Here is a 16,535-nt window from a genome sequence, read left to right on the forward strand (position 1 = left end):
CGTCTCAGGGGCCAGAGACCCCAGTCGTCTGGGGCAGGGGTTGCGTCTCAGGAGCCTGGGACAAGCCTGGAGTGCCGCCCCTTCCCCTCCTGTGTCCTTGTGTTCTGGGCCCCCCAGCCCAGCGTGGCTCCATCCTGTGACTCATGTCCGGTTCCCGAGACTGCTATCTGCTCACTCCTGTTTTCCCTGCCATTCTGGGTTTTTTACCCTGGCAAGGAATTCCATCCCTGCAGTTTTGGGGGGCTTTTCAGGAAGAAGCAAGAATCTGCTGGTACTGCTGGGGGTTTTTGCGTCACAGGATTTTTGTGGTTTTGACCGTGAGCTCACATTTGTGAGAATTTTGCTGGAAATTCTTCAAGAGCGATGCTGATGTGGGTTCTATCAAGATTGGCCTTGCCCTTGGCCAGGTACCCGGGGGCTTCACATGCTTGCCCAGTGAATTTTAGATGTCCCAGCTGGGCAGACGTGTGCAAATGTATTCCTGGGGGTCCCCTCAGTGCAGAGCCAGGTTGAAGAGTGTCCCCCGTGCAAGGGCTCCCCACGTCGGTGTTTGCTGATGGGGCCGCTGGGGGTGTGGGCCCCCGCTAGAGCTTTGACCTCACTGCCCACCGTGCTCAGGCCCCGCGTTGCTGCGGTTGGCTCGTGAGGGATGACAGGCTCTCCAAGCTCTCCGGCAGCAGTGCATCCACCACCTGCCTGGCCTGGGTTCCCACGTCCGGATGTCCTCTGGTGACTTCCCTTTGTTACCAGCTTCCTGTGCATTTGAAAGTACGTGCATGTGTGTATGAGTGTGCACGTGTGCACATGTGTGTATGAGTGTGCACACGAGTGTGCGATGCATGTGTGCACGCGTGTGTGAGTATGCACACGAGTGTGAACGCACGCATGAGTGCATGCATGCATGTGTGCGTGTATGTGTTTGCGCATGCATGCACTCGTGTGTGACTGCATGAGTGTGTGTATGAGTGTCCATGCGTGCACATGTGTATGAGTGTGCACACAAGTGTGCGCGCACGAGTGTGTATGAGTGTGTGCGATGCATGCACGTGTGCACACGTGTGTATGAGTGTGTGTGAACATGCATGCACTTGTGTGTGACTGCATGAGTGTGTGTATGAGTGTCCATGCGTGCACATGTGTATGAGTGTGCACACAAGTGTGCGTGCACGAGTGTGTGAGTGTGTGCGATGCATGCACGTGTGCACACGTGTGTATGAGTGTGTGTGAACATGCATGCACTTGTGTGTGTGTGTTGGGGGGAGAGTGGGCCCTTCCCTCCCTGTTGTCTGGAGTTGCTGCTGGATTCCTCACTCCTGTTCTCTTCTTCCTGCCCCCCCTGGGAGCGCAGAGCCATGCTGGGTTTCTTCCGGTCTCCCACATCCTGAATCCTGGCCCAGCCCCTGACACCCCAAATCTCTGGAGTCACAGGTCAGGCTCTGCCCACCCTGAGACTCTGGTCCTTCATCGGTGTGCTGGCGACAGTGGGTCCTGGCCCTCCAGCCTCCCTCCTTGGGGGACACTTGTTGCCTCACGTTATACCAGGTGCCGAAGTGTGGCGTGCGGGCGTGTGCCCTTGCAATCGTCCCTGTCACTGTGCCCGGCACCCCAGGGTCCAAGGCCGAGCCCCCCAACCATCGTGTGGTTTCAGGGCTCCTCATCTGCGCCCAGCTCCCTGACCTGAGAGGGTCTCCCTGCACCACTGGTGAGCTGCCTGCCAGTGTGTGGGACTCCTGGACCCCGAGCTTTGGCCCCACGTCTGGTCCCTCCCCACCAGCTGGCACATCCAGCCTCCGTGGCCCGGGCGGTTCCCCTGCCGGGGAGACAGAGGGGCAGGCAGGTAGCAGGCTGGGGAACCCCTGCTTCCCCTCATCACCATCTGCCTTGTGAGTAGTGGAAATAAGCCCCAGTGTGCAGGATAGCGGTGTCCGCACTGTGGGAGGCCCCCAGTGGTTGAGACGGGGCAGTGACAAGGCCGGTGGTCCCGAAGGATGGGGTGGAGAGGCGCAGAGGCAGGGCCAGCCCGCCAGTGGAGGCAGCTCGGGAGGTGGCCGTCGAGTGACCCGCGGGGCAGGCCCTTCCACCTGTGGGTGCCATCCCTAGGGCCCCCCAGAGCCTGCGTCCCCTTCGGAACGAGGGCCCTGTCTTCCCTCCTCCACGTCCAGGCCTCACTCCCGCGCGGGCGCCCTCATGTGTGGCCAGGGCGGGCCCCGTGGACGGCGCTGGGCTGGTCCGTCCCGCTGCGCACCACACATCACACGTGTGGATTTAACGGAAGTCGTGGGATGATCTGCAAGTAGCTTGGTTGCTTGTTTTTGTCACCTGCCAGTGTGGCATCACAAACGTTTCTCGTATTAATAAACATTCCTCCAAAATATGATCTTTATGTCACCGTGTGCGTCTCCAGCCTGAGGAGAGACCGTGTGTTGGTTCCAGGTCCGTTGACGTTTAGGTCATTTCCGATTTTTCGTTTTCCAGTCACAGTGAGTGACTCACAGCATTTCTCTCACGGAAGTGCGTCGACGTCTGTGATCATGTCTGCGGGTCCCGGGTCGGCAAAAGCGGGCATGCGGTCGGTGTCCACGCAGCCCCCCGCGCTGCGCCCAGTGTCCCGGGTCCACGCACACCTCTGCTGTCCGGCTCCCACCTCCTGGCCAGCAACTTTTCCAAAATGTCGTTTCTACCATTTCTGTCTGAATTTAACAAAGATAATGTTTCAGCTCACGTTGAAACTCATCCTGGTAACTTCTTCCTCAGCTCAGCTCACCGTCGTAGCCGTGACTCTGACCCTTTCTCCACCTTGTATTAATTTCCTTCTGGCTGTTCGTTGTGACACTTTGGGTTAGACGCGGGCGCCCCTGTGAGCGAGTGTTTGTGCTTTTTGACAATGAGGAGTAGTTGCTGAATTTCAGAAACTGCACTTAGTATCTATTAGTGTGTGTGAACATGCATGCACTCGTGTGTGTGTTGCGGGGGAGGCTTTCTTCCCGACTCGCACAGTGACAGGTGCACGGGACCCTCCGGCGTCTCTGGGGCACTGAGTAGCTGCTCCTCGCTGTCTGAGCCGCCGCCTCAGGGTGCCCGAGCTGTACACTCAGCCTGGGCTCGTCTTCTGCTCTCTGCCTGGGACAAGGCCAGCTCCTCTCTCTGCCGCCACAGCCACACGTGGGCCCCTCTCTTGTGGCTCTCAGTTGTTGCCGGAGGGGATATTGCGAGCCCTGAGGCTGCCGGCTGCCACAGGGGGTCTGTGTCCGTCAGCCCCAGACGGGTCAGCCCAGGACCCAGTCTCCATCAGCCACTCACCTCTGCACACCCCGGCTCAGGCAGGCGCTCCCTGACCATGGTCGGGTCTCAGGCCAGGTCTGCCATCTGGTGACAGCGTGCACGGGGCCAGGAAAGCAAGGCTGACTGTGGCGTCTTCCTTCTCAGGCCCCAGCAAGGACTGTTTCGAGCATGGGCATGGAGTCTCTCACCTGGGACCGTCATTGACGGCCCGGCCCCAGAGCTCTGTGCCCCCAGTGCCCCCCCTTCCTGTGTGTCCAGCCCTTCCCAATAAGAGGTTCTGCTCCTCCTCGCTCCCGATGGCCTGTGTCCGTGGAGCACATTAAACCCAGAGGCGTCAGCACGGCGATTCAGCCAATGTACCCAAACTTCCCGAGTCCTGGGTGAGCAGGGGGACATCGTGGAGACCCTCCGATGTTACCAGTGAGAGAGACGTTGGCACCTCTACTACAAACACTTCACAGTTTTAAAGAGCAGAGCAGATTCCTGATAAATGTGAAGAGAAGACTCAGGCAGAAATGGAAATCTGCATGCCTTTTGGGGTGTCCCTGCAGCATGGGGGTCAACTGCAGGGTCCTGAGTGGGCTGGAGAGAGCATGTAGGGGGGGAAACTGGGGTACAGGCTGGGTGGGAGCAGCCGCTTGCTGACCACAGCCTGGAGGGGCCGGCGCCGGGCAGGGCTGCGTCTCACCGTGTGTTGTCCCGAGCTTGTGTGTCGTGGGTGGGAGACGCTTTTGCTCGTCTCTGCTGCTCACCTGCCTCAGGGAGCGGGGTGTCCAAGCTGAGCCCCAGGGAGCCCACTTCTGCCCAGCCCCACCCAGATGAGGCCATCACTGGGCACTGCCGTCCTTCCTGTTCCCCAGCTCACCACCTGTCTCTCCCGGCAACCGCATCCCACGGCAGGGAGGGGTCAGCTGGGAGGAGGGGCAGATGGGCCCCAGCCCCCGAGGACGTCCGTTTACACATGTGTGTGCTCAGGGGTCCTGCTAGTCAGCAGCAGGCTTGGTGACATTGAGGAAAACCCCAACCGTGGTGACTTGAACGAAAGGTTTCTTGTTGTTAAAGTAAACCTGGAGATGGGGCAGGATGGAGCTAATGTGGCGGCTTCACAAGCATCTTAAACCAGACCTCTTCTATGATGCTGTTCTGGCTTGCCTGCTATCACTTCAAGGCCCAAGATAGATGCTGGGGCTCCCGTCATCGCATCCACATTCCAGCTGGCAGATGGCGGGGTGCAGGCGAGTACATTTCAGCACCCAAGCCGGCTTTCCTAGGTGAGGCCTGCCTGTCCAGGCCAGTTCCTCCATGTGCGCAACAAGCCCTGCCAGCAACCAGAGCGGCTCACCTCTCCTGCCCTGGGTCAGTGAGCAGATGGATCGGTGGCCGCTGGCCTCCCAGGAGCCCACCCTGCAGCCCTGCTCATCTTCCCAGCTTGTGTGAGCAGCCCGTAGTTCCTGGCGTGTCTGCCTCGCCTGGGCCTCCACGTGGACTGGGGCTCCAACCGCCCCCTCCGGCAGCATGGGGGGACCCGCTTGCTGTCTCCGCTGAGGACAGGGAGAGGCAGCTTGAGGACTCGGTCTGGACCAGCGTGCTTCCAGCTCTTCACAAGCATGAGCGTTCTGGGTCTTCTGAGAACTCCCCTCGGGGGCCACCTTTGTTCTCGTGTTACAGACCAGGAAGCTGGAGCACAGAGAAGTTAAGCAGCTCACTCGGGTGCACAGCCCCTGGTTTTCAGGTCTCTGCACTGAAGCCACCGGCCTTCCCTTCGGCAGGTCCAGAAAGAGGCTCGGGCAGCCAGGTCCCACAGCAGAGTGAGCAACAAGTTTTCTCCTAAACTTGATTTTGATTCGGTTTCCAAGGAAATACATGTTTGTTGTGGAAAGTCGAGAGAAGTGTGAAAAAAAGGGAGACTGGGACCCTGGCCCCAGGAGGTGGCCACGTTACCATCCTGTCCCACTGAAGGAGTCACTGCCCGGGGTCCCCCGCATGCCCAGGGTGGCGCCGCCCCCCAAGACGTCAGCCCTGTCCCCTCTTGGCCTCTGCAGACCCGGGGCTGGCGGGCATCCGGTGCTCCTCCTGGAATAACTGAGCACCGTGGCGGAGATCCAGGGGCCGTGGTGCCCGCCGGCCTTTCCCTGCACGCCGGATGCTCAGGGAGCTGACCTGGTGTCACCGGAGGTGGCAGGGTGCGAGTGTTTTTATCGTGTACAAATGCTTTAGGTCCCGGGGGAGGGCGCATTCGTGGGAGTGCCTCAGGGGTTTGCCAGCCCTGCGGACCCTGCGTACAGGTGGGTCTTCCTGTGCTTATTCTCGGGCCGGGGGAGGCCGGGGCTGTGGAAATGGAAGGAGCACAGTCACCGGCTGGTGGTTGCGTGGAAGCAGTCTGCAGGCTGCCCCGCAGAACGTCAGCGGCTTGTTTCCAAGCAGGGACTGTGCGTGGCGGCTTTCTGCAGCTTTCCGGAGGTAGGGGTGACACGCCACCCCGACCGCACACGTGTCCCCTGCGGAACCAAGCAGCATGCCCAGAGAGGCCTGGGGGCCCCCAGTGGCCTCCCCCGTGGTCACAGCTCACCCGGCATCTGCGTGGACCCAAACAAGGGAATGGGCTTTGGTGGCTGGTGTGTGTGTGGCTCTGGCCCGCTTCCTCCTGGCGGCCACACTCGGATCCGGAGCATTTCCTTTATGGCCACAGTCCCCCTTCTACTGGGGTCACACGGCCGCCTTCCCCAAAGCCCCGCTGCGCTGACTACTCTGCGTCCTGTGACTCACGCTTGAGGCTGTTGTATACGCCCTCTGACCTTGGCTCTCTCTTCAGTCTCTGAGCAAAGCCTGCGGGTCCCTCCAGGCTGTTCCTGCATCAGTAGCTTGAGCCTTGCAGTGGCCACGGGCGTTCCACGGTGTGGAGGGACCACCGTTTGCGTGGCCTGTTGAAGGACCTTTTGGTTGTTTCCAACTCTGACTGTTGCAAATAAAATTGCAGTCAGCGTTCACATTCAGAGTTTTGTGGGGGCATAACTGCTTATTTGCTGGGAGAGATGCCCGACTGTGCCATGGATGGGTCTTGGTTTTTTGTTTTTTAAGAAACTGCCAAGCCGTTTGTGGAGTGACTGTCCCGTTTCACGTTCCCAGCAGCCACGTGTGAGAGATCGGGCTTCTCTGTGTCCTCGCCAGCCCATGGTGCCGTCACTGTTTTTAGAACATTTTGGCTGTTCTAATAAGTGTGTAGTGACACCTCATGATTTTATTTGGCATTTTCCTGGTGGCTAATCATGCCGATCATCGTTTCAAGTCCTTATTTTCTGTCCACGTATTTTTCTCTTCTTTTTTTTTGGAAAAATGTCTGTCTTACTTCCTAATCCGAGTGATTTCTTGGTACTGTTGACCTTTGGGAGTTCTTTAAATTCTGGATCTGATTCTTCTGTCAGATGTGTGGTTTGTACGTGTTTTCTCCCTGCGTGTGGCTTGTCTTTCACAGGACAGATGTTTTAAATTTTGAAGATGTCCAATTTACTGATATTTTTTCCTTTATGAACTGTGTTTGGTTTTGGTGTTGCAAGAGCTCTTTATGTAGCCCAAACCCCAAAGATTTTCACCTTTCTTCTAAGAGTTTATACTTACATGTTTTATAGTTAAACCTATGGTGTGTTTTGAGTTAATCTTTTATAAGATGTGAAGTTTAGATCAAGATTTACTTTTTGGGGGGCTCCCGTGTGGCTCAGACGGTTGAACATCTGCCTTTGGCTCAGGTCATGATCCCAGGGTCCTGGGATCAAGCCCCACGTTGGGCTCCTCGCTCAGTGGGGAGTCTGCTTCTCTCTCTGCCTCTCCCCCTGCTTATACTCTCTCTGTCTCTCTCTCCCTCTCAAGTGAATAAATAAAAATCTTAAAAAAAATTTACTGTTCTTGCAAGTGGATGTCCATTTGGTCCAGTGCCATTTGTGGAAAAGACTATCCCTCTTCCATTGAATTGCTTTTGCACTTTAGTCAAAAAATCATTGACCATACTTGTGTGAGGCTGTTTCTGGGCTCTCTAGGGTGTTCCGTTCCTCTGCCAAGACCCTACTGTCCCGATCAAAGGAGCTATACAGTAAGTCTTAACATTGGGTTGAGTGATTTTAAGAAAAACGTCTTCTAATCCATGAGCACGCGTATCCCTCCTTGTGTTGAGATCTTTGATTTCTTCCATCAGTATCATATAGTTTTCAGCACACGAGTTGTGTACGTGTTTTGTTAGAGTTGTACCTAGGACTTCATTTTTCCACGTGATTATAAATGGCACTGAATTTTAACTTTGGTCTTCACATGCTGATTATTAGTTTAAGAAATACCTTTATTTATTTACTTATTTATTTTTAGAGAGAGAGCACATGTGTGGGAGCAGGGGGAGGGGCAGAGGGAGAGAGAGAACCTCAAGCTGACTCCCCACTGAGCATGGAGCCTGACGCAGGGCTCGATCCCACGACCCTGAGGTCACGACCTGAGCCAAAACCAAGAGTCAGACGCCTAACCGGCCACCCAGGTGCCCCAGTAAATACCCTTTTTATGTTTATCTTGTTTCCGGTGACCTTGTGGAATTCATTTGTTCTAGGGCTTTTCCTCCCCTTGGAATTTTCTATGTAGACCATCCTGTCATCTGCAAATAGGGCCAGTTTTAGTTCTTTCTTTCTAATATTTGCCTTTTATTTCCTTTTCTTGCCCTATTGCAGTGGCTGCAGTCTCTAGCACTGCTGAAAGTCAGGGGGAAAGCACTCCATCTTTCACCAGCAACTGTGACGCTGGCTATCGGTACTGTGTATCGATCTTCATCGAGTTGGGGAATTTCCCTTCCCTCCCTAGTTTTCTGATCATGTTTGTCAAGAATGAGTATTGGATTTTGTCAAATGCTTTCTCTGTATCAATTGACACAACCATGGGATTTGTTCATACGGTGTTAATATGGTGTAGGCATCAATGTACAAATATGTGAAAAGACTTGCATCTCTAGAAATGGTTATGGTGTATGCTGCTATTTACATACTGCTGAATTCTATTTGCTGACCTTTTGTTAAAGATTTTAGCATCAATAGTGAAAGAGAGGGCCTGTGCTGTTCCATTTTTTGTACTGTCTTGGTCTGATCTTGGTATCAGGATAATACTGACTCTATAAAGTACGTTGGAAGGTGTTACCTTTTCCATTTTTTGGAAGAGATTGTATAGAATGGGTGTTCTTATTTAAATGTTTAGTAGAATTCTCCAGTGAAACTCTCTGGGCCTGGAGATTAATTTCTCAGGAGTTTTACAGTTATGAATTGACTTTCTTTAGTAATTACAGGGCTAATCTAATAATCTTTCATGTTGGGTGAGTTGTGGTTGTTTCGAGTAGCTCATTGATCTGAGTTGTCAAATCAATGTGTATAATTGTTCACAGAAATTCCTTGTTACCTTTTTGATGTGTGCAAGTTCTGTAGTAGAATCACATTTCATTCCCGAGTTTGTTATCGCCTTTCTCTTTTTTTCTTTGTCATGCCTGCTAGAGATTTGTCCATTTTATTGATATTTTAAAAGAACCAACCTCTGTTTTATTGCCCTGTGCTGGGTACCGCCCCCATCCACACGGGGTGCCACATGAATGTCACGTGCCCCCATTTGCAGACATGGGAGTCCTAGATGGGGGAGCTGGGACTGCATCTCAGCCCCGAACCCGACCCCCCAGACTGCAGTGGGCGAGCACACAGGCTGGAGGGAGCGTGAGAGCCTTTTCATCAATAAGTGGAGGATTTGCTAACATTTCTTTCTTTCCCCCGTGGCTACAGCGGAGGGCGTTGAGAACCGCGTCTGAAAAACTCAGAAACCGCTCGTCCTTCTCTGCGAATGTCGTCTACACCACCCCAGGCACGCGCGTCAACAGGTACATCAGCCGCCTCCTAGAAGCCCGCCAGATGGAGCTGGAGATGGCGGACCTGGACTTCTTCACCCTGAAGTACAAGCAGGCTGAGCGCGAGCGCAAGGTAGGTGACCAGGACCCTCAGGAGCGCGGAGAACCCCAGGGGCCCCTTGGCTGTGGCCTCCTGCCCTTGCTCTTGTCAACGCAGCTGTGGTCCCCAGTCCTGGGTGCCCCCGGGGGACCCCGCGTGTCTCCCAGTGGCTGCAGCCACTGATGGCGGATCTCGGTGTCTCCTAGTACCACCAGCTGCAGGACGAGTATTTCACCAGTGCCGTCGTGCTCGCGCTCGTCCTGGCCGCCTTGTTCGGCCTCGTCTACCTTCTCATCATCCCGCAGTAAGTGTGGCGGGCCCCGTGGTCAGCGGTTGGGGGAGAAGGGCCGGGGGTTCCTTCTGTGTCCGCTGGCATCTCCCCCGTGGTCCCCAGCTCGCAGGGTTGGTGCCGGCCACGGCCAGCTGTCCACGTGCTCTTCCAGGGAGCTGGGAGGGCAGGCCCCGGTGGCCGTGTGTGGGGCGCTCGCTCCCAGGTTCTCCGTTGTTGTGCAAACAGCCCTGAGACACCAGCTGTTCCCAGCGTTTCCATCCACACAACGTGTACCCTTGACTCCAGGACGGATTTCGAGGGAGAAAATGCACATTGGTTTCTAGGTATCTGTCATTTTCAGATACATCAAAATGAGGAAAAGTGGTCTCTGGAAAGGAAGAAAAGTGTAGTAACTGAATAATATTCAGTTATGCTAAGTCAAAATGAGCTTGCAGTGTTTGTTTTTGGCAGGAAGACGCATTTTCCTTCCAGACAAACAGCTTTCTTGACAAGACCTCCCTAGCGGAGTTGTTCCCCTTCGAGTTTCCAGAGTTTCCAGAAAGCACAGGAAGCTGCCCCATCCCCGGACGCTGGGAACACGGTGACCACCTGATGGCCCTGTGTGGGGATTCAGCTTTTTCTACAGAAGCTGCTCCCAGATGACATCCAACGGGAGGGCAGCGTCCAGGGGCCTGTCCTTCCAGAGGGAGGACCTCGTGGCAGACCCAAGTGGATAGAAGTCGGGGTGGAGACAGGAAGGGACTTGGTGGAGAGGTCAGGGGTTGGAATCGCAGGCTCTTCTGGGGCACACCTTGCTGGGCCCAGCCCGCAGTGACCCTGTGTCTTCTGTTCTAGGAACATGGTCGTCCTCCTGCTGCTGGTGTTCTGCATCTGCTTCCTGGTGGCCTGTGTCCTGTACCTGCACATCACCCGGGTCCAGGTGCGTGCGTGTGCGTGTGTATGTGTGCCGTACCGGTACATCCACCTGGGTCCAGGTGTGTGCGTGCATGTGTCCTACACATTGCTTGGTACGGGTACATGGGTGTCTTGCATCTGTATGTCACCTGGACAGGTACATGTATGGCCTCAGCTTGCCCTCTTGACAGGACAGGTGGGGCAGTGGAGACCCTCGCCCTCTGGAAGAGCAGGAGCTCATGAAGCCCTGTCATGTGCCAGGTCCTGCTTGGAGTTCTGGGGGCACACAGGGACACAGGGCAGGCAGTCTGTAGTGATGGAGTGAGGCCCACCCGGTGTGTCACCTTCTCCTGAGTGCAGAATCTCTCAGGGCAGGGACCAGCGGTCTGTGGTGCGCTCGTGCGGTGGACGGGGCACCTGCACTGTGGAGGGTTCTCCGTTGGCTTTGCTGTTGTGACCTCTGGGGTGGGGGGTTGCTGGGATGGCACCGGGGCAGCTATGCTCCTGGGAGAACCCTTGGTCCCAGCCCTGTGTGGCCTCCATCTGTGTCTCCACACACCCCATTTCCCCGTGTTACTCCACCACCACGTCTAGCAGACCTGGTGTTATCTTTGTATAATTGGAAACCGCAACTTTTTTAAAAACTAAATTTGGTTTTATTCACTTAACTTCTTTGTTATTCATAGGTAACTTCTTGGTTTTTTTTTTTTTTTTAATTGAAAAAATGCTGTTGATTTAAACCATACTTCCAGTTTTTGGGTCTTCATAGAGTCACACTTGGACTGGAAACTGCCATTTTCCACTTTGAGTAAGATGGTGTATTCACATAATTTTCGGTGAGCACGTGCCAGGTGGAGCTGGCTTCTAGAGCCTGCCACAGCCCCCTGGGGAGCTGGGAGCCAGTGCTGGGGTGGACATGCTCCTCCTGGCACAGGTGGTCTCAGCCCGAATCCTGTGGAATTCAGTCTCACACTCCCGGCGGTGTCCCTGAGCTAGCTCTGAGCATCCACCCTGCGATGGGGCCCAGAGACCGTGGAGCACAGGTGGTGGCATCAGGCTGGGGAGGGGTGGTGGCCGGCAGGTGGGGCCGGGCCATCGGCAGAGGCCGACGTCTGCCATGGAAGACAGATATGGGTGGGCACAGCTGCGCACGTGGGTGAGCCTGGGTCCGCGGTAGCGAGGCCTCTGTGGGAAAGCGTGAGTCAGCTGGGCAGGTGCTTTCTGCTGGGACAGGGCAGGCGGCCACAGCCAGGGCATCCAGGCAGCTGGGCCAGCTCTCTGGCCGCCCGGCACCTTCATCCCCCCGCTTGGCGCCCCCATTGCTGGGGGCTGCTGGCCCTGGGACCTCTGAGTCCCCGTCTGTGACACGGGGTGGGAATTGAGCTGATACACATCAGTAGCAGGAGCCTGGCACACGAGGCGAGAGGCTAGAGAACAAAGGGACGTGGTCAGTGGGGCCAGGAGGGGGCCAGGAGGCCGGGATGGGGCGGAGGGGCCAGCAAGAGAGTGGGCTTGAGGGTGCGGGGTGAGAGCTAGAAGGGGGCTGAGCTGGACTAGCCGGCCGCGAGGGGTGGTGGCTGGCTCTGTCAGGACGATCAGGGAGCCTCTTCAGGGTCAGGTACGCTTTGCTGTTGGGGGGCTCCCCGCCCCGGGGCCAGCTGGGGGCTGGGGAGCCCGTGCTGTGAGCAGAAGGGACAGATGCACAAGAGGAAGATGGCCTCGTCCAGCACCAGCTGTGATCAGGGCTCCGGCAGGTGGTTTCTGCTGTGTCTGTGCGTGACAGCCCAGAGATGCTCACCCTGCTGCTTGCTCAGGCTTGCACCAGCCCTGCCCCTGGCGGACACGTCATCCTGGGCCTTAACCTCCAGGTGCCAGTGAAAGCAGGCTGCGTCGCGCTGAGTGGCAGAGGCCACAGCTGCTACACCTGCCTCGTCTCGCAAACCCTCGGCCACGAGGCTCAGGCTCGGGTCACCCGGCAGAGCATGCCCAGGTTGGTGCACACGGACGTGGCCTCCTCCTGGTGTGTCCTGGGCATGGCCCGCTCCACGGAGAGGCAGACGTCCCGTGGTGCTCTGTGGCATCGCCCACTGGTGGCCTTGGAGACGTTCTGCATCTGTCGTGCTTGCCCGTGCTCATGTGGCCGTGGCTGGAGTTAGCGTGGCTGCCTTTTGTGGGGACGGTGTGCCCGGAGGATGTGCAACCCCCGACAATCCGCTGGGCCACGTTTGATAACTGTGGTTCATGCTCTGGGGTGGTTCGCCTGGGTTCAGGTCAGATCCGCTGTTTTTTCCCGGATTACAACAATTTTCCATGCCTGTTTTTGCCCCCTGGATATGTAAGCAAATTAACGCAAGGATAAGTAGACCACCAGCCTTAAAGCTAAGACAGGCCCCTTGGAGCCCACGTGTGGCCCACAGCACGCAGGCTCCGCCCCACGTCCGTCTTTGTGACCAGCATTGTTCACTTTTCAGAAAAGCGTTTTAACCCTTTGCATTTGAGCAACCACATTTCTAGGATCAGGTATTCGTGAGGAGGGAAGGTCTTAGCAGCCCATGGCTGGCAGTCAAGGCTCCCACCTGGGGTGTGGGCATGGTGGCCTTAAGGAACGTGAATTTGCAGGTCACAGAATAGCCAGCTCACGTATTGGTCTTGGATGCCAAAGGGAACTGATTGTCTCGCCTATTCGGACACGGTGGTGGGGTGGGGTGGGATGACCCGGGGCTCGTGCTCTCCAGTGACTCCGGTCGGCAGCCGAGACCGGGGATGTGTTCTCTGGGCCCTCTCCTGCCTGTTCGGGCCTGCCTGAGCCCAAGCTGGCCTTCCTCGTGGGGACCCGCAGACAGCCAGCTGTACCTCCATTCGTCACGCCCCGAGCGGGGAAGGGACCTCTTTGGCTTCTCCCTCCAAAAACCCACAAGCTTCCCTCCCAGAGTCCTGGCTTCTGCCAGTCAGAGCCCCCCAGGGAAGCAGCACGAAGACACAGGGGCACACGTCCGACCGCCCCCACGTAGAAGGGATTCCTTCCTGCGGTTTGGCCTTCCTCCTTTGCCAGACGGGTTTCCGTCCCTGGGGAAGTCTGGAGTCTGCAGGGCAGAAGAGCAGAGGAGATGAATATGAAGCAGGGGCTGGGCGGGCATGCCCTGTGCTCGGACTGTGCTCGGACTCCCGCCCCCACCCCCCGGTCTCGAGCGCTCCCCACTTCCAGCATCCGTCCCCTCTTCCTGTTGCTGCCCGACAGGTGACCACAGCCTCAGCAGTCCGAGGGCGGGCACGGCCAGCTGGCTCCCCGCTTTGGGCAGCGCGCGGCCAAAGGGAAGGTGCCCACAGGCTTTGTGGGGGTTCCTTCAGGCTGACCGTCGGTGACATCCGGCTTGGGCGGTGGTGGGACTGCCACCCCAGCTCCCGGTGGCTCCTCTCCAGTCTCCCCAGGCCAGCCCCAGAGAGTGGAGTCCCTCTCATGCCCCCAGCCTGCCTGTTCCCCCTTCTGCCACCTGCTGGCTTTAAAGACCTGGTGTGGTTGACCTGGGTCCACCCGGTTGTCCTTGGCGAGTAACAGAGTCCGCCCACTGCTGAGGCCGATCACGGCTGCAACCCTCTGCCGTGGGCTGCCACGTGGTCGAGGGACCGTGGCTCCTCACGGGCCCAGGCAGTGAGGGAGAGACCGTGGGGACCATTTTGTGCCCATCGCAAGCATACCAGATACACCCCAGCCTCACTGGTTTTTAAGTCTGTCTTTATAAACAACAGTAAGAGAGTTTTGATATATTTTTTAAGTTAATTTTAATTCATTTAATTAACATATAGTGTATTATTAGTTTCAGAGGTAGAGTTCAGTGAATCATCAGTTGCACATGACACCCAGTGCTCATTACATCACATGCCGAGCGTCTTGATATTTTAACAATCATTTTTAAGGGTCATGGGACAATCTGTGGGAACACTGCGCTGTTTCCGTTGGCGCGGTGTTCTCCACGGTCCCGCGGTGTGCCTCGAGGCCAGGACCGCGCCACAGGGGCCAGGAGGACGTGACCCCGGCTCTGCGAGAGTGGGCACTGAGCCCGCACCGTAACTGAGTCTTCAGAAGGGCGTTTCAGATGGTCCGTGAGCTGTGTGCTTCGGGAGGGGGGGTCGTGATCAGACCGGGGGGTAGAGCAGCACTGCTGTGCTCCCCAGTGAGAATGGAGGGAGGCTAGAGAGTCCTGCTGCTGCGGGGCCGCGGGGTTGAGGCTGGTGGCGTGACCGGCCAGCAAGGGGGTCGCGTGGCTTTGTGCTCTGTCTCCTGGGCCCGGATGGACGCTCATTCCCAGAATCCCTTCCCTGTGACTCCCATTAGGAGAAGGGTGCCCTGTCGGGGGCTCCCTGTTGGTCTCTGCTGGGATTGGGCGTGCATTGGTGGCTGTGGTCAGGTTGGCCTTGGTGAGTGGGTGTCCGTGCTGCTGAGCGCCACCTCTGTCCCTGCCCTCTTGGCCACTCTGTCCATGAGTCCGTGGGGCGGTGGCAGGGGCAGCTGGGGAAAGGGGCTGACAGGTGCTCCCCCCGCCGGTTATTACACTCCTTGTCCACCGAGGTCCCCCACTGGTAGCATTCACGTGGAACACTGGTGTTTTCCGCCCCCCCCGACGGTCTCTGCACAGACGTGTGCCCCAGCGGTGACTTCCTTATCACTGTTGCAGTCACGCTCCTTCTGCCTCCCTCACCGTCCAGCTGGACCATGGTCCAGGGCCCGGGAGTCAGTGAATGATGGCACATCTGGCCCCTTCTCCTTCCAACCAGAGCACCCAGCAGGTGCACCGCCTGGCGTTCTGCCCATTGTCAGGATTTACCGTCACCATCCTTCAGGGACAAGCCAGAGGGGGTCGTTGCGGCTGCAGCTGCCCACCCTGGGTGGTGCCTTCAGGTCGTGTAGAACCTGCTGGAAGCTAGCGGAGTCTTCTCTTCCTCCGTCAGCTGATCGTGAATGATCACAGGTGTAACAGGAGTGGGGACCGTGGTGTCTGGGCCTCTCCTTGGTGTAATGTATGTGTGGCCCCTGGGCCTGCCTGGGTCCGATCACATATGTGCCTCTCCCACTCGGTGATGGGGGGTTGCTGTCTGTGCACACCCACCTTCCAGGCTTGGAGGGTCGCACAACACCCTGCTCAGGAGGTGGCTCAAGTCCCCTGGCACCTTGTTGGCCCGTGGCCAAGGCCCGGGAGCAGGACCAGAGTGTCTCCAGAGAATGACCGGGCTTTGCTCTGAACCCCATCCAGAGCCTGAGCTGTGGTTCACGTATTGGGGCAGCTGGCCGCTCCGCTCCGGGGGCTCCCACCCACCCGCGAGCTCATGAGTTAATCTGTATCCGCTGTGGTCTTGCCTCTGATGGGACTGGAAGCCCCCAGGGTGGGCCGAGGGGAGGGGAGATGCCTGTCTAGTGGGGTGAGCAGGAACCAACGGGGTCCTGTGAATGTGAGCTGACGACGTCCCACGTCCCCATGCTCATGCAGCGGGGGTCCTGGTGCTGAGCACACAGCTGGCCAGGATTCAGCGGCCCTGAAGCAGGGCCCAGGAGAAGGGTGACGAGGTCATGCAAAGCCACAGCACCCCTTGATTCCTGCTGGCCCACGTCACGGCTCCCGGCGTGCCCTCCTAGCCTGGTGAGGCAGTGTGCCAGGTCCTGTGGGGTCGGCTGGGGTCAGTGGCTCCAAAGCCTGGGTTTTAGGAAAAGATCAGATCTCTGGATGAGACTCTTGTGCTGCGGCAGGGGCAGGGAGGAGTCAGTGCCCGGGACTCAATAGATTCCCACCCATAAATAAAGCATCAAGGGAGCAGTTAGCGTGCACTGTATGTAGAGCTCAAAGGGAGGGACTGGGCCCGGAGAATCCATGCGGGCAGCTTGTATGGAACCTGTAGGAGCCCGCCACTGTTTGGCCATTTGCCACACAAATGGGAATGGTGCATTCATCCTGGCAGGCCCGCAATTCTGTGCCCCTGAGCCTTGCCTAGCTGCCCTCCCCCGGCACCGCAGATCTGGCTCCAGGCCGCCTTCCACTTTGGCCCCTGTGCACCCTGGGCAGGGCTTGCTGGGCCTTGGCTGGCGGCCACCTGTTCACTGCCTCCCTGAGGGACCTCTGTGCTGT

The 16,535-nt window shown here is 57.2% G+C and overlaps 1 protein-coding gene across 1 annotated transcript in view; it reads left to right on the forward strand.

Annotated features, from left to right (window-relative positions):
• ADCY1 (adenylate cyclase 1) overlaps nucleotides 1–16,535 on the forward strand; it is a 111,718-nt gene that overhangs the window by 61,510 nt on the left and 33,673 nt on the right. The window contains exons 9-11 of the mRNA XM_027574144.2: nucleotides 9,072–9,266; nucleotides 9,440–9,537; nucleotides 10,360–10,444. Coding sequence (XP_027429945.1) covers nucleotides 9,072–9,266; nucleotides 9,440–9,537; nucleotides 10,360–10,444 — 378 coding nt within the window. The remainder of the gene's footprint in view (nucleotides 1–9,071; nucleotides 9,267–9,439; nucleotides 9,538–10,359; nucleotides 10,445–16,535) is intronic.

The sequence above is a fragment of the Zalophus californianus genome, chromosome 12 (genome assembly GCF_009762305.2).
Source record: "Zalophus californianus isolate mZalCal1 chromosome 12, mZalCal1.pri.v2, whole genome shotgun sequence".
NCBI lineage: Eukaryota > Metazoa > Chordata > Mammalia > Carnivora > Otariidae > Zalophus > Zalophus californianus.